The sequence below is a fragment of the Geotrypetes seraphini genome, chromosome 1 (assembly GCF_902459505.1).
Source record: "Geotrypetes seraphini chromosome 1, aGeoSer1.1, whole genome shotgun sequence".
NCBI classification, from domain to species: Eukaryota; Metazoa; Chordata; class Amphibia; order Gymnophiona; family Dermophiidae; genus Geotrypetes; species Geotrypetes seraphini.
The window spans coordinates 453,124,302-453,145,812 of NC_047084.1; the positions used below are offsets into that span (position 1 = coordinate 453,124,302).

At 48.6% G+C, this 21,511-nt stretch overlaps 1 protein-coding gene across 5 annotated transcripts in view; it reads left to right on the forward strand.

The window, feature by feature from the left end:
- The window catches only part of LOC117348929 (semaphorin-3F-like), a 216,932-nt gene that overhangs the window by 98,091 nt on the left and 97,330 nt on the right, over window positions 1-21,511 (forward strand). For all 5 annotated transcript variants that reach the window (XM_033921591.1, XM_033921611.1, XM_033921621.1 and 2 more), the window contains exon 2: window positions 5,224-5,350. In XM_033921591.1, the coding sequence (XP_033777482.1) occupies window positions 5,224-5,350 (127 nt within the window). The remainder of the gene's footprint in view (window positions 1-5,223; window positions 5,351-21,511) is intronic.

The following is a 21,511-nucleotide window of genomic DNA, read 5'->3' on the forward strand; positions in this document are numbered from 1 at the left end:
AGAACGGTATAGAAAATTTAATGCATAAACAAATTAGAGTTCTGTATGGATATTTGTGCATCGCCTATGTTGAGGTGACCTCTGACCCCTACCTGAAAAGTAGGCGTGGTTAGGGGAGCAGAGAATAGGTGTGGTAAACTTAGGCATTGCTAGGCGCTGATAAATTAGGCCAGGTTTTACCTGGTCTATACCTCGTATACCAGTGCCTATCTCAAGGATGCCTCAGTCCACCTAGGCACAGTTGAGCATGATTCTATAAAGCAGTGTTTCTCAACTCGGTCCTGGAGTACCCCCTTGCCAGTCAGGTTTTCAGGATATCCACATTGAATTTGCATAAACTGCCTCCATTATATGCAAATTTCTTTCATTTATTGTGGATATCTTGAAAGCCTGACTGGCAAGGGGGTACTCCAGGACCGAGTCAAGAAACATTGTTGTAAAGGACACTTAGTGGTTGATTGACAACGGCATGGGCTGGCGCTTAAAAGTTAGACGCGGTTAGGTGCTATTTATAGAATCAGGCCCATAATGTGTGGCGCATGGATACTGACTACTCTAATATTCTAGAATGGTTGCCCAGATGTTGTTATAGAACAGGATCTCACTGTAGCTAAAAGGAAGGGCCCAATTGTAGAACTGCCCTCTAATCCCCTGTTTTATGAAACCGCGCTAGCGACTGCCATGCGGCAATGGCCCCGAAGCCCTTTAAATCTTTATGGGCTTCCGGGCTGTTGCCATGTGGCAGGCTTCATAAAACAGGCCCTAAGTGTCATCATTGCATGATGATTGAGACCCCCTTCCCCCAGGGGCTGTGAATGGTGCCTCCCCAGCATCCCAGGATTTGGGAATTGAACCCAAGTTTTCCACATGTCAGCTCACAGTACTGCCACTGAACCTGCCTCTGTCCCAGATGCTCATTTCTACACAGGCACACATGTCCCTACAGTGTCCTTGTATAAGTCTCCGATGAGACCCCATTTCGAGTACCGTGTGTAATTCTGGAAACCACACCTTCAAAAAAGATATAAACAGGATGGAGTTGGTTCAGAGGGTGGCTATTAAAACAATCTGTGGCCTTCATCAAAAAGCGTATGGGGACAAATTTAAAGATCTCAATATGTATACTTTGGAAGAATGGCAGGAGAGGGGAGATATGATAGAAACATTTAAATACCTCAGGGCAGGATGCACAAAGCTCTGACACCACGGTATAAAAATACTGTGGTGGGAGCAATTTTTCAGGAATGGATGATGCTCAGCACGAATAGCATGCAAATGATATGCATGCTATTTGTGCAGAGCAGCCCCGGTAAAAGGGGGGGGGGGGAGGAACTGTGCCTGGCGCCTGCTCAGAAGAGCAATCGCTAGGCACAGCACTTTCCCCATCCCTCCTGTCAAAATTTTCTTCTGCCCTGCTGCTTTCCCTGCTGGCAGGGGAATCCCTGATTAGGAGGAGTGTGTGGCACAGGTGTTAGAGCTACAGCCTCAGCACCCTGGAGTTGTGGGTTCAAACCCTGCGCTGCTCCTTGTGACCCTGGGCAAGTCACTCAGTCCTCCTTAGCCCCAGGTACGTTAGATAGATTGTGAGCCCACCGGGACAGATAGAGAAAATGCTTGAGTACTTGATTGTAAAACCGCTTAGATAACCTTGATAGGCAGTATATAAAAACCTAATAAACTTGAAAACTTGAAATTAGCTGGGCCAGCAGGACCTCCCTGGAGCTGATCGGGGATTCCCCTGCTAAGATCAGCTGATAGGCGCGAGTCCACACACTTTTTTTTTTTAAAAATGGGCACAGCTTTTGTGCGTGTGTTGTTTGATTGCACAACAAATACACAACAGCTGCACCCTTTAAAAAATATGGGCACCCCTTATATTGTATGGTGAGCCCTCCAAAACCCACCTAAAACCATCTAGGCCCAACTGTACACCATAACAATAGTCCTTATGCCTGCAAGTGTCGCCTCTATGTAGGTAGAGTAGGTTTTGAGTGGGTTTTGGAAGGCTCACATGCTACCAAAATTGTATTATTTAGAGTGGGATATAAGCCGAGTCCCCCCTTCTCTGCTGTCCATTATACTGACCACCAGGCTACTCCAGAGACCTGCTTGCTGCTCTATTAGGACTGGCCATAACATCTACATCTTTGGGCCACTGGGAGAATGTGGAGGGTCCTGCTTTTATCCCTCCAGTGGTCATCTGGGCACCTTTTTGGTACTTATTCGTTGTTAAAAATAGGTCTAGCCCCAAACATCCAAATCGTGGACGTATTCTAAAATGTTCGATTACGCCAGAAAAACGTCCAAGTCATAAGTTCGCCCTAGTCCTGTCCACATAGCACCTTTAATACACCTTCTTGAGATTTAGATGAACTGTGGATGAACAGCCTAGAACTCTGTCTAGAAAACAGATTTTGAAAATAGCAGATTGGAAGGGTTTGGTGAGAAAAACATCCGTCTGTCCCTTTATGCCACTTTTGGGACGTTTTCCCTTTTTTGAAAATGAGCCCCAAAGACTATCTGACTTCAACAACGCTTGATCTGTAAGGGAGAAGAAGGGATAGTAGATGGCATGGATGGGCAAACTGGATAGGCCGTGTGGTCTTTATCTGCCATCATTTTTCTCTATCTGTGTCTGATTCTCTCACCTGCACGCACACCTTACTCGACCTCCCTCTCTCTCTGCCTGGGCTTTGTTCTCTTCCTGCAGATCCAGACCTGTGAGCTCCTCCTTGGCCAGTTATGTCAATCTCCTGTCCTCCCGAGGGGGAGGATATGAGCGCACCATGCACCTGGCAAGGAAACATACCTACTGGGCAATTTCTGTCAGTTTGAAAAGAATGCCATCCACTCCCTGTTTCCTTCCCAGTTGCAGCTGTATTTATGTGAGCTTCCTCAGAACAGTGTCACCTCTCAGTAAGACCCTGGCAGCTTGAGTTTCCTCACAGCAGTGCCCTGACATAGGTTCCCTGGTAGTGTGGGCTTCCTCACTGCGGTGCCCTGTCAGAGCAAATCTGGCAGCTCTGAGGGAAGTGTGGATGGGAGTTATATGTGCACTGGGGAAGGAGGGAACATAAGAACATAAGCAATGCCTCTGCTGGGTCAGACCTGAGAGGTCCATCGTGCCCAGCAGTCCGCTCCCGCGGCGGCCCAACAGGTCCAGGACCTGTGCAGTAATCCTTTATCTATACCCCTCTGGGTCTTGTGTGTGTCTTGGTGGTAGAATTGGCATATTGTAGAAGCTGGAGGAAGGGGATGTGGCCCGGGAAGCAGAAGCTTCCTAGAGAGTGCAGGGGGCTGTGTGTGTGTGTTGTGTCTCTTACTTGTCTGCTAGTGTTTTGGGAGTCCAGGGCTAGCGCTTGGGAGGTTGCCAGGATACTGACTGAATACACATTCTCACTTTCTCTCTTCTCTTCCTGTTCTAACACAACCACAAGTCAGCACCTCCAGCAGCACTCAGGGGAGCCCCTGATCGTACCATCTGCACACACTGGGTCACTGGACATGCAAAAAAAAAAAAAGAGCCTGCCTCAGGCATCAGAGCCACATTTGCTCCTCCAATATTCTGCCAGTGCTCTGCTTCCTGCACTGCAGCACCCCCTGCTATTCCAGTAGAGACCCCCCACCACCCACACAGAGCTCTGCCAGTGCAACTCCCTCTTCCCCTGGACCCTTCTGTTCCAGTACTGAAACTCCCACCACACATCCACACACAGCTCTGCCACTGCACCCCCTGCTCTTTCAGCACCTCCTGCTCTTCCAGTACTGTACTGAGACCCTCCCCCTTCCCAATCACAGCTCTACTGATGTACCTCCCTCCTGCACTGCAGCACCTCCTACTGTTCCAGTCCTCAAATCTCCTTATTCCTCTTCATGACATGTCACTGGCTTGTAAGTAAAAGAGGACAAGTCTGTAGCTAGAAAAAATCTGGAGTAAGTCGGCTTGCCCCTGTTGACTTAGAGCCATTTTGTAACCTTAGCTTCACCTTTTGGAGTTGGCAGGAGAAGGAGCAGTGGAGTTGAGAGGCAGGTGGGACTGACTGGAGCAGGGCTTCCTCCTCAGGTATCGGAGCTCTCCTGCTGCTCAATACGAGATACAGAGGGGAATGGGACATTGAAATGCAGAGTTATAATCTTTCCTAGAAGAGGAAACATCCATCAGCAGGAGTGGTACACCCTGCTCTGTTACTGTTGAGCTAGAGAGCTTTGATCCATTCTCTGTGCTGGGCTGCTTGGCTCACCCACAGTGCTGGAGGAATCTGCATTTTATTCTGTGAGCGGTGTAAGGCCATAGAGGGAGAGGAGAACTTTCCGGAGACACACAAGGTGGGAGCTATCAGACTACAGATCAAGAGGCACAGTGGACAGTAGAGAGAGAGGGGATTGCTCTCTGGGGGGCACAGTAAGATGGGTGATGACAGACTGTAGAGGGAGAAAAGAGCTCTCTGAGGGTGGGAGGGCACAGTAAGGTGGGCAGTGACAGGCTATGGAGGGAGAAGAGAGCTCTCTGGAGGTGCAATGACAGGCTAAAGAGAAAAAAGATAGCTCTCTGGGAGGCCCAGTAGGATAGGCAGTGACAGGCTGTAGATGGAGAGAAGAGCTCTTGGGGGGAGGTGAGGGCACAATAAGGTAGGCAGTGACAAGCTATGATATGAAGGAAGAGAAAAGCTCTTGGGGGGGCAGAGTAAGATGTCAGTGACAGGCTGTAGAGAGAGAAGAAAGTTCTCTAAGGGTCACAGTAGGCAGTGACAAGCTATGGAGGGAGAGGAGGGGGGGGGGTGAGGATGGACGCCGACACAGTATGTATATGTGGCAGTGACAGGCTTTAGAGAGAGAATACAGCTCTCTGAGGAGCACAGTAAACTAAACTAAAGCTTAACTTTGTATACTGAGTCATCATTCTGAGAAAGCTCGACTCGGTTTACAGCAATTAAATAAACAGGGAATGATTTACAAATGATAAATAGAAGATAGTAGCAAAATTTCAAAAGAATTAATTTTCAAAATGTTTGGCAAATAGAGTAGTTTTTAAAGATTTACGGAAAAATTGAAATGAACTGGAACTCCAAGGGGGGGTGAGATCTTTAAAAAAAATATATATATATAAGGTGGTACATGTATCATCAAGTAGCACTGTATTAAAAAATGACTAGGTAATAGTGTTTTTAGCCAGCTGTTTACCGATGAATGATTTTCTTGCTGTGTTTTCTGTTTTGGCTGTAGCTTCCTCTGAAGATGCACAATGCAGGGGCATACAGGAGCAACGTTTTGCTGCTCATCCTGGCGCTTTTCTGCTATGTGGTTCTGGGAAACCATCGAGCAGCTCCGAGGGTACGCCTCTCTTTCAAAGGTAAGAGACCAACTGTTGCTCTGGGAAGGAGGTGAGAGGGCTTCAGGGTTATCCCTGGACCTGAACATGGTTGTGAGACAGATACCATGGCTGGCACTGCTGGAAGAAAACAAGAGATACAGGGAGGGAGGCAAAGATGCAGACAAACTTCTCCAGGGCTACCCTCCCTTCAGTACTGGAATATCCTGAGGTTCAGCCCTTTGTCTTCAGTGCTGAAGCAACCTCCCCCCCCTTTTTTCAGTGACGAGAAACTTGGTCAACATATTTGTAAATTACCCCCCTTCCTAGGAACTGAAGGTGATATTTAATTATCTAAAACCCCTTTTTGTATGTATATGTGAAGGGTATATGCAGTGGCGGACTAAGGGGTGGCCGACCACCTCGAGCTCTGTCTTAGTGGGGGCGCCAACACCTCTCTGACCCCCCCATGCCATGCTCACGCCCTCCCTTCCATGCCCCTCCCCAGTACCTCTCTAAATGTTTGCCAGTGTGAGCAAGCACTCTGGCCTGCTGCTCGTGACAGCCTGGCTCCCTCTGAAATCACTACCAGGTCACTGGGCCAGGAAGTGACTTCAGAGGGAAAGCTAGCTCTGGTGCGAACAGCAGGCCATAGAAGCTGCTTGTGCTGGCGAATATTAAAGAGGTAGGGGGATGGGAAGAGAGGGCACGAGTGTGGCATGTGGGGCGTGGAAGAGGGGGTGCCACTGCCCTGGGCACCTCCTACCCTTGCTACGCCACTGGGTATATGTATGGTCTATATGCAGTTGCAAGGTTTTGTGTGCATTTATCTATCTATATCAGTGGTCTCAAACTCGCGGCCCGCCAGGTACTATTTTGAGGCTCTCGGTATTATAAAGAATGATTCTTTATGGAAAACTTGTGCCTTAAGTGTCCGGCGGTCGTCTTCTGGAACATTTCCCGCCTGACTGCTGTAACCTTACGCAAGCACTTTCCTGCGTCGGTATTCAATTGTCCTCTCCACTCCACCTCACAATCGTGGAAATCGCAGGAAAGCGCTTGCGTGAGGTTACAGCAGTGAGGCGGGCGACATTCCAGAAGACGACTGCCGGACACTTAAGGCACAAGTTTTCCATAAAGAATCATTCTTTATAATACCGAGGGCCTCAAAATAGTTGGTCCAAAATCTGCTCTTGATACTTTGATAGTTTTTCACTTTCTGCATGTTGCACTGCTTTCAGCTGTGTATAGCGGAAATTATCAGTTTATAAATCTTTCCTTAATTGCTTCTGATCATTTCAGATAATCCACATTTTGGATTTGTAGTTGTCATTTCTTTAATAAGACATTAACTATTTTTTTCTGTGGCCTTCTGAGTACCTACAAATCCAAAATGTGGCCCTGCAAAGGATTTGAGTTTGAAACCACTGATCTATATCTTTGTGGAGGACTAGATCTGAAGGAGGTGCATATGTGTATCTTTAGGGTATCTGTGTTTGTGTATGTGAAATGAATGTGTGGTATTGGTATCCGCATGCTGTCTATATGTTTGGAGGATGTTTATGCAGAGAGTGTGCGTGTTGAAAGGGTGATGGGATTGTGTACGAGGCTGGGGGGGGGGTTGTATATGTGCACGCTGATTATTCAGGTGTGCGTGTGTAGGGTTGCATGAGCTTGTGTGTGTGGAGTGTGCAGGGTGTGTATGTGCGTTGTGTCCTTTTGGCTCTCTTTCTCTTACCCTGGCAGTGACTAAGTCTTCAGTTATGCATCTCATGGATAAACCTACATCTGCTGCCAGCAGCAGACATGCAGTGTGAGGAAAGACAGAGACGCTACTAATCCGTCCAGCTGCCTCTCCTTACTCAAGCCTGACGTTCTGTGGACCGCCCTGCAGCGGGGTCTGAAACCTGGTCATCCCCTCTCCTGCTATCACCAGCTCCCTCTTCACACATTTTCCCTTCTTCTTCCCCTCGCTTGCAGGGCCTTGGGACAAGTGAGGTATTTGGCTCTCCTCTCTGGGCTCCACAGACCTGCAGTGGAACCTGGGCAGGTGGGGCAGGAACCAAGTTGCCTCTGCTGTTTGCTGCGGAGCGCTTGGGTCTGGGAGGCGTTATCTGATCCTGCAGATGTTCAGGCGGCTCCATTGCTGCTCTTCAGAGACCGTGAAAATCACATTTCTATAGCAAATGGCCGGCTCTTTTCCATGGTCTGTGGCAGAACTGCCTAGTTAAGAGTGACTTCCATTCAGTAATCTCTTCCCTCTCTGCTCTGTGCAATCCCTCTTGGTCGCCTCTCTTTCTATTTAAGCCAATTGTGAGTGTAAAGACTGGGAAACACATCACAGTTCAATAAAGAAACTGAAAGGAATGTTTTCAGTATGAAGAAAAACAAGACAAAAGGTCAAAATTTTCATGACCTAAGCAGCTGAAATCTGTCTTATCAGCATCTCAAGCCTTTCACAGCTCCTTCCAGTCAGTATCCAGTACTGTCTCATCCCACCAGCATCTTCAGTCTTCACTAGTACCTTCCACCATCTTCTCGCAGCAGGGATTACCCTACTCCAGGGCTGCCCAAGTTCGGTCCTCGAGATCTACTGGCAGGCCACAATGAATATGCATGAGAGAGATTTGCCTGCACTGCCTTCTTGGTATGCAAATCTCTCAGGAAGGTTCATTGTCGATATCCTGAAAACCTGGCCTGCCAGTAGATCTCGAGGACCGGACTTGGGCAGCCCTGCCCTACTCCATCTGGCTCGGTTCCATACCAGTGAAATCGGGAAACCTGGAGGGATCTGAGGGCCCAAAGTGGTGGAGGTCTTTGTGGGAAAAGAAATGAAAGGACCCAGTCGCTTGTCCAGGGTTCGAGTACTGCCACTGTAAATGCTGCTAACCGAGGCCGTCCTTTGATTTTCAGCGGCATCATCCGGATAGTGGTGCGGAAAATCATCGCAGACTGGATAGCGAGAACAGTCCCTGGAGTTACCCGATTTGTGGCAAGGCCCGTCCACTAACTGGATTACTATCTGGATATTGCTGCTATTGGTATAGTGCCAGCAGTCCCTGCTGAATCCAGATATCCAGAGCTGTTCCCTATCTACATGCCAACGTTGAATATCCATATGTATTTTGGCTGCACCAGCTGAATGTTGTATTACATGAAACGGTTGAATGAGACTCATGAAAGCAGAGGGATGAGACTGTCGAGGCTGAGTGCTGTCTCTCTTAGCTGTGCAGTATATGGAGGTGCTGTATAGAACCAACAGTGGAATGGCTCGGAATGGCCCACTTTTGCTAGAACAGGTTCTAGACAAAAGATCACTTTACAGGTCATGGACCTGATGGGCCGCCGCGGGAGCAGACCGCTGGGCGTGACGGACCTCTGGTCTGACCCAGTGGAGGCAAATTCTTATGTTCTTATGCTCCCTGCTCAAGGTTGCAAACATATTTTATTTATTTAAAAATTTATATACCGCATACAACTATGCGGTTTCCATGTCACATGCTTCTTTGTATACCAAAAAGAAAAATAAAGAGGAACCGGAGCAAAAATCCACAAACACAACACTTACATCCTCCAGTTCAAATGTGCTTCAACTGTATGCTTTAGGTATAAAATAGTTAAGCCTTGAGCTTTAGCTTCAGAATATAAGTGTTGTGTTTGTGTTTCCATATCACGTACATAAAATTTTGTTTCCCTCCAATTATCACATATAACATAGACATGTCAAAACAACATCGTTAATTGTCCCTGTTCTAATAGGGATAGAGCACAAATTCAATCAATTCAGAAGTACAAACAAGCTTTAAATTATACATTTTAATTCTTGCCAGTATTGTACTGACGCCAACTCTGACCCTTGCAAAAAAAAAAAGTTTTGTGAGCATTGATTCAGAATCCTAGCGTCTCAATAGCTAACAACAGTTAGTTAAAGATACTTTTTACTCACAATAGCACAATGAGTTTGGTCTATCCAGTCTGCCCTGTAAGGTAACCAGAAATGTACTTGCCCCTTCTGTGTCGGATACATCCCTCTCTTTGATTTAGGGTTGTACCTGGCACTCTGTGCAGTTTACAACTTTACATCCCTCTATGTCCTGTTTAAATGTGAAGGTCGGTTAAGTTTTGATTTGAGTCCTTCCTCTTTCCATATAAGGATCCTGTGTTTATCCCACACATTTCTGAATTCTTTCTCTATTTTTGTTCCCACTGCCTCCCCCGGGAGGGTATTCCAGGCATCCACCACCTCTCCATAAAAGAGTATTTCCTGGTGTCTGCCACCCCGTACCTCTAGTTCTGCTACAAGGTACAAAACAGATCTCATAACATAATCTTTCTTAACAACTCCTCCGGCTGAGAAATGCAACTGTAAAGAGCTAAGCGAGGTGGAATTGAGGCTGGAGACATTTTAATCAACAGGTCACCTAAACTAGTGAATCTGCCAAAAAAGAAATCTTTGTCCCAGAAGCAATTTGTCTAAGAAAAGCAGCGCATGGGGTGTGTGGGTGAGAGGAGGGGAGGGAAGGAAGGAAGGAAGGAACAGAGTAGACTGCATTTGGGTTTCAATTGAGCTTTTTTTAACTACTCTATTACTGTAACAGCTTTCTCAGATCACTGCCCTATGACAAACCTGCAAAAGGAAAGGATGTTACGCACCACCAGCATCAGTAATTCAAAAGAAACAAGGCTGAGGTGGCAAGTATTTAAGTGTTTCTCCCTAGCCAGGAAGTTGCCGGAGATTATTAGAACTCAGCATTTTTTAATTATGAATTTTTAATTGTGAATTAGAGGTACAGGGAGGGCCTTTTATCCATTGACCCACCGCTTATTCCATCTCATACAGATAGTGGAGCAAACAGCAGCAGAGGCTTCAGAGGGCTGTTTAAGGTAAATAAAGTTTTTTTAAAAATGCAACTCTGAATATAACAGACTGTTTTTCCAGGTCCCTTGAAGTCTGTTATAAACAGAAAATGCACCCCATCAGAATATCTCACTTTGGTCACACAGAAAACATAGAAAAACCTTCACCAATTACAGAATAAGAGAACACAGGTTAGAAAGATCAATGTTTAAAGGCTGAACTGGAAGCTCAAAGAAGCCAGATTCTGCCTAAAGTGCAAAACTGAAAAATGAAAATACCAGCACTCACCAACACAGCTGTTCTCTCCATCTTCCCCCCTCCCCCCATCCTTAGTTAGCTTCCTCAATCCACAAACTTCGACTAATCATTTCTATAGCGCTATTAGACATACACAGTGCTGTACATCAAAACATAGAAGAGACAGTCCCTGCTCAAAAGAGCTTACAATCTAGTCAAGACAGGCAAACTGGACAAGAAAGTGCATCAGTACACAGTGCTCAGGTGAGAGGATTACAGAAGGAATGATAAGACAGATATTGGTGTTTGGAATTGAAAGCATCTTCAAAAAAGTGGGCTTTGAGTCTAGATTTGAGTACTGAGTCAGGCGGTTTGTTCCAGGCAAACGATGCAGCAAAGTAGAAGGGAAGGAGTCTAGCGTTGGCTGTAGAGGAGGAGGGTACAAATAAGAGACTTATCCGATGAGCAGAGTTCCCAGGGTGGAGTGTGAGGAGAGAAGAGGGAGGAGAGATATTGAGGAGGCCAGTAAGACGAGTTTGAACTATATTCGGAAATGGATAGGGAGCCAATGAAGTGACTTGAGGTGAGGGGTAATGTGGGCATAGCGACATTGGCGGACTATGAGGTGTGCAGCAGAGTTCTGAACAGATTAAAGGGGAGAGAGATGGTTTAACGGAAGTCCAGTGAGAAGCAGGTTACAGTAGTCTAGGCAAGAGGTGATGAGGGTATGGATGAGGGTCTTGGCAGTGTGCTCAGAAAAGAAAGGGGGGTGTGGCTTCACGCTGGATCGGGCTGTGGAGGAGCAGGGAGATGGCGTTGCTTCCGGTCCACACGTGGGGGTAAGTGCGAGACCGGGAGGCACCCCCAGCGATGTGCCCGCTTGGGCAGAGGCCGATGGTGCTCCCGATGACTTCGGGAGGGGGGGGCCGGAGGGTGAACCCCGATCAGCTTCCTGCAGGGGCTGGCGGCTAGCGGCAGCATGCAGGGTCTCCGGGAGAGATCTCTCGACCGGGCAAGTTGCAGTCGGGGGGGTTGACTGAGCCAGGACGTCCTGGAGGCTCCTCACCGGATTCCTCTGTGGATCCCCCGCTGCTACGCTCCGATGAGGATGGCTGTTGGAGGAAGATTCTCGGGTCTCACTTCTCTTCAAAAAGTCCGCTAGTGCCCTCTTCCTTAGCTTGCGTGCCCGTGGAGACAGACGGACGCAGTGCATGCAACACTGTTCCTCGTGCGCTGTGTCCAAGCAGCGAACGCACAGGTCGTGAGGGTCCAGTGTGCTCATCCTTTTCCTGCATCCCGGACATTTCTTTGATGTTTCCCATATGTGGCTGACTATCCTGCTGTCCACGGAGAACCTACGTTACAGGTAAGTAACTACACTTTTTGGCAGACTGTTGGATATGTGAAGAGAAGGAGAGAGATGATTCAAAGATTACCCCAAGGTTGTGAGCCAATGAGACAGGGAGAATGAGGGTGTTGTTCACAGAAATTGAGAACGAGGAAGAGGAGAGATGGGTTTAGTTGAAAAAATAAATAGCTCAGTCTTGGCCATGTTTAATTTTAGATGGCGGTGAGACATCCAAGTAGTGATGTCAGACAAGCAGGTTGAAACCCGGGACAATGTCTGTTGAGATTTCAGGTGTACAGAGGTAGATCTGTGAGTCGTCAGCACAGAGGTGATACTAAAAGCCATGGGAGGAGTTTAGAACACCAAGGGAAGAAGTGTAGATGGAAAAAAGAAGTGGTCCCAAGGCAGAGCCCTGAGGTACACCAACCAACAGCAGGATGGCGATGGAGGAGGTTCCACCACAGCAAATGCTAAAAGTGTGATGGGAAAGATAGGAAGAAAACCATGCGATAACAGCTCTGAAATCCAAGTGAGGACAGCGTATCAATGAGTAGGTAATGATTTACCGGGTCAAAATCTGTGGATAGATCAAGAAGGATGAGGACAGAGTACAGGCCTTTGGATCTAGCCAGGATCAGGTCATTGGAGACTTTCGTAAAGGCAGTTTCTGTAGAATGAAGAGGGTGAAAGCCCGATTGAAGCAGGCTTTCACCCCATTCTGACTTGTCCCCTCCAGATGTTGCAAGAGGAAGAAATGGTGGTTTCATGCAAACACATTTGCTGCACACACTTCCCTCTTGTGCTGTTCTTATGGGTCACCAGGAGAATGTCACAGATCAGACACAAGAATTGACAGCAGAGTCACATGGGCTCCACTGTGCAGGTAACGGGGTGGACCCTCTGCTCCACAGGCCATGGATTGATCAAAAATTACAAAGGCTGAAAGAAAGTCAAACCAGACTATTTAATCCAAAACTAGGCACTTAGGAATCATGGAGTCAAAATTCAGCTGACAGCGGTCAGTGTCTTTTTGGCAGGTGGCAGCATTATGCCTGGATATTCAATGGCGGACCATGTCCAGGCACTGGTATTGAATATGGGAGTTTATGCAGCTGGCTATCTCTTAGGCAGTTAAGTACAATATTCAGCACTTAACTGCCTAAGCAACACCACACAAAAACAGAACTGAGTACTCTCGAGGAGCGTAGGGAGAGGGGAGACATGATTGAGACATTTAAGTACATCACGGGACGGGTCGAGGTGGAAGATGATATCTTTCTTCTCAAAGGACCCTCGAACACAAGAGGACATCCGCTCAAACTCAGGGGAGGGAAGTTTCGTGGAGACGTCAGGAAGTACTTCTTCACGGAATGAGTGATAGAGCATTGGAACAAGCTTCCAGTACAGGTGATCGAAGCCCACAGTATCCCAGACTTCAAGAATAAATGGGATACCTATGTGGGATCACTGCGAGAGTCATACCAATGAATAGGGTCGCTAGGATATAGACTTAATAGAGCAGGTCAGTAGAGTTAAGGGGGCCACTAGACTTAAAAGGGGGTCAATGGTATGGGCAGACTTGATGGGCTGTAGCCCTTATCTGCCGTCATCTTTCTATGTTTCTATGAGTTTACGTGGTCTGTTTTGGTTACTTAACTTAAGCCCCCTTTTATGAAGCCGTGTTAGGGTTTTTTTTTCACCGGCCACAGCACTAAAAGCTCCGATGCTCATAGGAATTCTATGAGTGTCAGAGCTTATACCACTGCGGCCAGCAATGATAAACCCTAACGCGGCTTCATAAAAGGGGGGAGGTTAGGCAGAATATTGGCACTTAACCTCATAAGTGCCGACTTTGCCCCTAGACCACTCACATTCACCACCCTTTCTATGAAAAAGTATTTTCTGAGTTTACTTTTGTATTTATTCCCTTTCACCGTCATCCTATGCCCCTTCATTCCAGAGTTTCCTTTCAATTGAGAGACATACCTCATGTGCATGTATGCCGTGTAGTATTTAAATGTCTCTATTATATCTCTCCTCTTCCACCTTTCCTCCGAAACACACATTGAGATCTGGACCGACTCCATCCTGTTTATATTCTTTTGCTTAAATCACTTTGAATATCAACCCTCTTGTTGCAAACCCCTCCTTAGAAAGCATCTTTGTTCTACAGAAACTGCCCATGCTAGCATCTCCAGCCAAATCCAAAGGTATCTACTCCATCCTCATCCTCCTTGATCGATCTGCGGCTTTTGACACTGTAGATGACCACCTACTCATCGATACGCTGTCCTTGCTTGTGTTTCAGGGCTCTGTTATCTCATGGTTTTCTTATTATCTTTTCCATTGCACTTTTAGCGTATGGTCTGGTGACTATTCCTCCACTGCCATTCTGCTATCAGTTGGTGTACCTCAGGGCTCTGTCCTGGGACCTCTTCTTTTCTCCATCTATACTTCTCTTGGCACTCTAATCTCCTTCCATGGCTTTCAGTATTCTGATGACTCGCAGGTCTACCTCTCTGCACCTGAAATTTCTACAGGAATCTAGGCCCGAGTCTCAGCCTGCCTGGCTGACATTGCTACCTGGATGTCTCACTGCCATCTAAAATTAAATATGGCCAAGACAGAGCTCCTTATCTTTCTTCCTAAACCCACCTCTCCTCTTTCTCCGTTCTCTATTTCTGTGGTAATGCTCTCGTCCTCCCTGTGTCCTTGGTTCGCAACCTCATGGTTATGTCTGACAGACTCATCACTCTCCTTTTCTTCACATATCCAACAGACCGCCAAAACCTGTTGTTTCTTTCTCTACAACGTCACTAAAATCCAGCCTTTCCTTTCAGAGCACGCTTCTAAGACCCTCATCCACACTCTCAACACCCTAGACTACTGCAACTTGCTTCTTATAGGTCTTCTGCTATACCATCTCTTTCCCATTTAATCTGTTCAGAATTCTGTTGCACGCCTCATATTCCACCATATGCTCACATTACCCCTCTCCTCAAATCACTTCATTGGTTCCCTATCCATTTCCATTGACCTACAAGTGTATTCACTCTGCAGCTCCTCAGTATCTCTCTATACTCTGCCCTGGGAACTGCGCTCATTGGGTAAGTCTTTCTTATCCGTACCCTTCTCTACTCCTCATACAGTGTTTTTCCACACTCAGTCATACTATTCGCTATCTTTAGAACATAAGAATAGCCTTACTGGGTCAGACCAATGGTCCATCAAGCCCAGTAGCCCATTCTCACGGTGGCCAATCCAGGTCACTAGTACCTGGCCATAACCCAAGGTGTAGCCATATTCCATGCTACCAATACAGGGCAAGCAGTGGCTTCCCCCATGTCTTTGTCAATAACAGACTATGGACCTTTCCTCCAGGAACTTGTCCAAACCTTTCTTAAAACCAGCTACGCTATCCGCTCTTACCACATCCTCTGGCAATGCGTTCCAGAGCTTAACTATTCTCTGCCATATTTACTATGTGCCATATTTACCATATTATGTTTGCCACACTGGCTACCATGTTTCAATCTCTCATGTTATGTCTGCCACACAGTGTTTGCTGTTCCATGTCTTCTATGCTGTTTCATCACGCATGCTTGCCTTACCAATTTTGCCAAGTCGTGTCATTCTATGCTTTGTAATACTAGGCTCGCCATACTACTTCTCACCATACCATGTTTGTCATATTATGTTTTACCATGCTTTCTTAACTATGTTTTGCCATCCCTGTCAGACAATGTTTGCCGTGATATCTCCTACCATACTATGTCTGAGAGTGTGGTGCAGGGGTTGAAACTGAAGCCTCGGCACCCTGAGATTGTGGGTTCTGACATGCGCTGTTCCTTGTGACCTTGGACAGGTCACTTGGTCCCCCAATGCCCCAGATATATTAGATAGATTGTGAGCCCACTGGGACAGATAGGGAAAAATGCTTGAATACTTGAATTAATTCATGTAAACCAGCGATTCCCAAGTCCAGTCCTCGAAATCTACTGGCAGGCCAGGTTTTAAGCATATCCATAATGAATATGCATGAGAAAGATTTGCCTGCACTGCCTTCTTGGTATGCAAATCTCTCTCATGCATGTTCATTGTGGATATCCTAAAAACCTGGCCTGCTAGTAGATCTCGAGGACCAGACTTGAGCTCCCCTGGGAGAACAGTATAAAAATTGAATAAATACTGCCAATTCCATTTCTTCTACTTTGCTGCGTTGTATGCCTAGAATAAACTGCCTGACTCGGTTCATCAGGCTCTGTCGCTATTCAAATTCAAGCTAAAAGCCCACTTTTTAAAAGCTGCTTTCAAATCCTAATTCCAACCCACTTGCAATATCTGTCTGTTATTCCCTCTTTAGTCCCTTACCCTATTTGCCTTATCACTCCCTTTGTAATTCCTGAGCATAGATTATCCCAGGACAAGCAGGCAGCATATTCTTTACGCATGGGTGACGTCACCGACGGAGCCCACGGTACGGACCTTTTTACTAGAAAGTTCTAGTTGGCCGCACCGCGCGTGCGCGAGTGCCTTCCCGCCCGACGGAGGAGAGCGTGGTCCCCAGTTTCTTCGTTTCCGCGGAGCGAAGAAGACGTGCGTTTTTCAACTCCGATTGAAATCCTCTTTTTGCCTTCCCGCTCGCGTTCTTTTTTCGTTTTATTTACCTTCGGGTTCTTTTTTCTTTCATTTCCAAAAAAAAAAAAAAATATATTTTCTTTTTGTTTCGTTTTTTGTCCTTGCCCCGGCGGGGCCTGTTGTCACGATCCAGGCCTCGGGGTTTGATTTTGCGGAGGCCGTGTTTCCATTCATGCCCCCGCAGCCCGGTTTTAAGAAGTGCCAGCGGTGTGCACGCCCGATCTCCCTCACTGACCCACACAATTGGTGTTTACAGTGTTTGGGACCGGAGCATCGGGCGGACTCGTGCACCCGCTGTGCCACTCTTAAAAAACGCACTTTGAAGAATCGCCAAATCCAGCAAAGTCTGCTGTTCGGCACCGGCCCGACTATGGACTCGACTTCTTCAACTGCGGCACCATCGAAGTCGGCACCGACCACCTCGACACCGCCTGACATTACATCGGCGCCACCGGCGCCAGGTAAGCCGGCTAAGAAGCCTTCCACCCTTGAGCGCCCTCCCACCTCGGTGGCGACACCGGCTCTTTCGGCTCCACGCCGAACTAAAAAGCGCTCCGCTCCGATATCGGTGAGTGCCTCGTCATCGGCCTCCTCATCGCCGGAGCGTAGAGCGGCACCCATGGAACCACAGCAGAAAAAAGTGGTTCCGGTGCCACCCCTGGATGACCGCATTGCGGCCATCCTCCAGGATAAGTTGCAGGAACAACTCCAAAAGCAACTTAAACAGCTCTTGCCCTCTATCCTGGCACCGCTGCTTTCGGTACCAGACCGGCCCGAGCCCCACACCGTCCAACCGGTATCCACGCCATCGGTACCTATGGACCCCTCCATGCCCATTCTCTCGGCACCGCATATCCATGCCCATGCCGAGGCCGTCGCTCTGACGACATCCGATCCTCCTCGGGACCGAGCGGAACACCGGTCTTCCCGCGAACCTGACCGGCACCGTTCTTCCCGGGACCGAGACAGACACAGGTCTTCATCCCCCGGTACCGTCTCGGTACGCTCAGGCAAGTCTCGGTCTAAAGCTCATCATACCGAGCCTTCCACTCCAGTCTCTCGGCACGCACACACCGATGTCAGAGACCCGGACCTCTGGGAGGAATCTCCCCTCGGTACCGAGGAGGATGCATCGTCGTCGGACGAAGAGCCCTCGGCCCCCGATACCACATCTAAACCTGAGCAATCTTCTTTTTCAAAATTCCTCAGGGAGTTATCGGGGGCCTTATCTTTGCCTCTGGAATCTGATTCCAAGAAGTCACAAGCTTTCCTGGAGGCATTATTTCGATCAACCTCCTAAGGAGTTCCTGAAGTTACCCGTGCATGACATCCTACGGGAAACTTTTTATAAAAATTGGGAAAATCCATTAACTGTCCCTGGGGCACCCCGTAAACTGGATAGCCTTTACAGGGTTATTCCAATCCCGGGATTTGATAAACCCCAGCTGCCCCATGAATCTCTCCTGGTTGAGTCCACTTTAAAAAAGACTCAAGGCTCCAGTGTATATGCCTCTACCCCTCCTGGCAGGGAGGGCAAAACTATGGACAAGTTTGGCAAGCGGCTCTACCAGAATGCCATGCTTGCCAACAGGGCAAACAATTACTCTTTCCACTTTTCATTCTACCTGAAACATCTGGTAATGCAACTCTCCGCCATGCAAAAGTACATGCCGGAGCACAAGGTTCCACTATTCCAGCAGCACATCTCCAGCCTGCTTCAACTTAGAAAATTTATGGTGCGCTCCATCTATGACTCCTTTGAGCTCACCTCTCGTGCATCTGCCATCGCTGTGGCCATGCGCCGCCTGGCCTGGCTCAGGGTCTCTGATCTGGATGTCAACCATCAGGACCGACTAGCCAACGCCCCATGTATGGGAGACGAATTGTTCGGAGAGTCTCTGGATACCACCACACAAAAACTCTCCGCCCATGAGACCAGATGGGATACTCTCATTAAACCAAAGAAGAAGGCCCCTCCTGCTCGGCCTTACAAACCACAGTCTTCATACCAGCGCAGGTTCTCCGCTAGGCCGCTTAACCCACCTTCACAGCAACCTAGGCGGGCTCGCCAACAACACCACAACCAGGCTCGTGCACAGTCTAATCAACCTGCCAAGCCTCTTCCTCCTGCCAAACCTTCTCAGCCCTTTTGACTCCTCTCTCCAGGGCTTAGCCAGTCTTCCACCCTCATTGCCTCTCCCTCAACCAATCGGAGGCAGGCTCCGCATTTTTCTCAGCCGTTGGGAGGTCATCACATCGGACCAGTGGGTCCTCAACATCATCCGCCACGGCTACTCTCTCAACTTCCAGACTCTTCCACCAGACAATCCTCCCGTAGAGTCTGCTTCTCTTTCAACTCAAACCCCCCTCCTCCTGAGGGAGGTCCAATCCCTCCTTCTCCTCAATGCCATCGAAGAAGTACCTCTGGAACAAAGGGGCCGGGGATTCTACTCCCGTTACTTTCTGGTTCCAAAAAAGACAGGAGACCTACGTCCCATTCTCGATCTCAGGGACCTCAACAAATGTCTTGTCAAGGAGAAGTTCAGAATGCTCTCCCTTGCCACGCTTTACCCTCATCTCTCTCAGAACGACTGGCTATGTTCCCTGGACCTCAAAGAGGCCTACACTCACATACCAATCAATCCAGCTTCACGTCGCTACCTAAGATTCCAGGTGCACCATCGCCATTATCAATACAAAGTGCTACCTTTTGGCCTCGCTTCATCACCCAGGGTGTTCACCAAATGCCTCATTGTGGCGGCGGCCTTCCTCAGGTCTCACAACCTCCAGGTGTTTCCCTACTTGGACGATTGGTTGGTGAAAGCACCTACGTCTCCACTTGTGCTACAAGCCACTCATCATACCATCTCTCTCCTCCACCTCCTGGGGTTCGAGATCAACTACCCCAAGTCGCATCTGCTTCCCACGCAGCGCCTTCAGTTCATTGGAGCAGTTCTCGACACCACACTAATGAGGGCGTTTCTCCCCTCCGACCGTCAGCGGAACCTGCTCCGCCTGTGTCGTCAGGTGCTCCTTCATCACTCCATTTCTGACAGACAGATGATGGTCCTCCTGGGCCACATGGCCTCGACGGTGCATGTGCTTCCCCTGGCACGACTCCACCTCAGGACACCTCAATGGACTCTGGCCAACCAATGGTCGCAGACCTCGAATCTTCTTTCTCATCCCATCTCTGTGACATCGTCTCTTCAGCAATCTCTACAATGGTGGTTGAACTCCTCAAATCTTTCCAGGGGCCTTCTTTTTCATCTGCCCCCGCATTCCATGACCATCACCACGGATGCCTCCCCTTATGCATGGGGAGCTCACCTGGGAGACCTACGCACCCAAGGTCTTTGGACCCCGCAGGAGCGTCTTCATCACATCAATTTCCTGGAACTACGAGCCATGTTCTATGCTCTCAAGGCCTTCCAGCACCTTCTTTGCCCTCAGGTTCTGCTCCTGTGCACGGACAACCAAGTTGCCATGTACTACATCAACAAACAGGGCGGCACCGGATCTCGCCTCCTTTGTCAGGAGGCTCTTCGCATTTGGACCTGGGCCACGGCCCGCAGTCTCTTCCTCAAGGCTGTCTACATCCAGGGCGAACAGAACTCCCTGGCCGACAATCTCAGCCGCATCCTTCAACCTCACGAGTGGACTTTGGATCCTCCCACGCTCCACTCCATCTTTGCTCGCTGGGGCACTCCGCAGGTGGACCTATTCGCAGCTCCTCACAACCATCAGCTGCCCCAGTTCTGCTCCAGACTCTTCTCTCCTTATCGTCTGGCCCCGGATGCATTCCTTCTCGACTGGACGGATCGGTTCCTCTATGCCTTTCCTCCTCTACCTCTGATGTTGCGGACTTTATCCAAACTCCGCAGGGACGGAGCCACCATGATCCTCATAGCTCCCCGGTGGCCTCGTCAACACTGGTTCTCCCTCCTGCTTCAGCTCAGCTCCAGGGATCCCATTCCTCTGCCTGTGTTTCCTACTCTACTTACACAGCAACATCAGTCTCTACTACATCCCAATCTGTCTTCGCTCCACCTGACAGCTTGGTTTCTCTCGGGCTGACCTCTTCAGGAAATCTGTCTCAGCCTGTCCGTCTCATTTTGGACGCCTCCAGGAAACCGGCCACCCTCCAATGTTACCATCAGAAGTGGACCAGGTTCTCCTCTTGGTGCCTCCGTCATCATCACAATCCCACCTCTTTAGCGGTGGAAACTGTTCTGGACTACTTGCTCTCCCTGTCCAACGCAGGCCTCAAGTCTACCTCTATCAGAGTCCATCTCAGTGCCATCACGGCATTTCATGAACCTGTCTTAGGAAAACCTCTCACGGCTCACCCTCTGGTTTCCCGATTCATGAGGGGCCTCTTCAACATCAAACCACCTCTGAAGCCTCCTCCGGTCGTCTGGGACCTGAATGTGGTTTTATCTGCCCTCATGAAACCTCCCTTTGAGCCGCTTGCCACAACTTCGCTCAAATTTCTGACATGGAAGGTTCTTTTCCTCATTGCCATCACCTCTGCCAGGAGGGTTAGTGAGCTTCATGCACTGGTTGCCGATCCACCGTTCACTATTTTTCACCATGACAAGGTGGTTCTGCGCACCCATCCAAAGTTCCTTCCAAAGGTGGTCTCAGCTTTTCACCTCAACCAGTCCATTGTGTTGCCTGTTTTCTTCCCGAAACCTCATTCACATCCCGGAGAACAGGCATTGCACAGTCTTGACTGCAAGCGTGCCCTGGCTTACTATCTTGATCGTACAAGGGCTCACCGCTTGTCCCCTCAGCTCTTCCTGACCTTCGACCCAAATCGTTTGGGTCGACCGGTCTCTAAACGGACGCTATCCAACTGGCTTGCAGCTTGCATCGCGTTCTGTTACGCTCGGGCCGGTCTGTCACTAGACGGTGCTGTCACGGCCCACAGGGTAAGAGCTATGGCCGCTTCTGTTGCTTTCCTCCGTTCCACACCCATTGAGGAAATCTGCAAGGCGGCCACCTGGTCCTCAGTTCACACATTCACTACTCACTACTGTCTGGATGCTTTCTCCAGACGGGATGGGCACTTCGGCCAATCTGTACTTCAGAATTTATTTTCCTAATGGCCAACCATCCC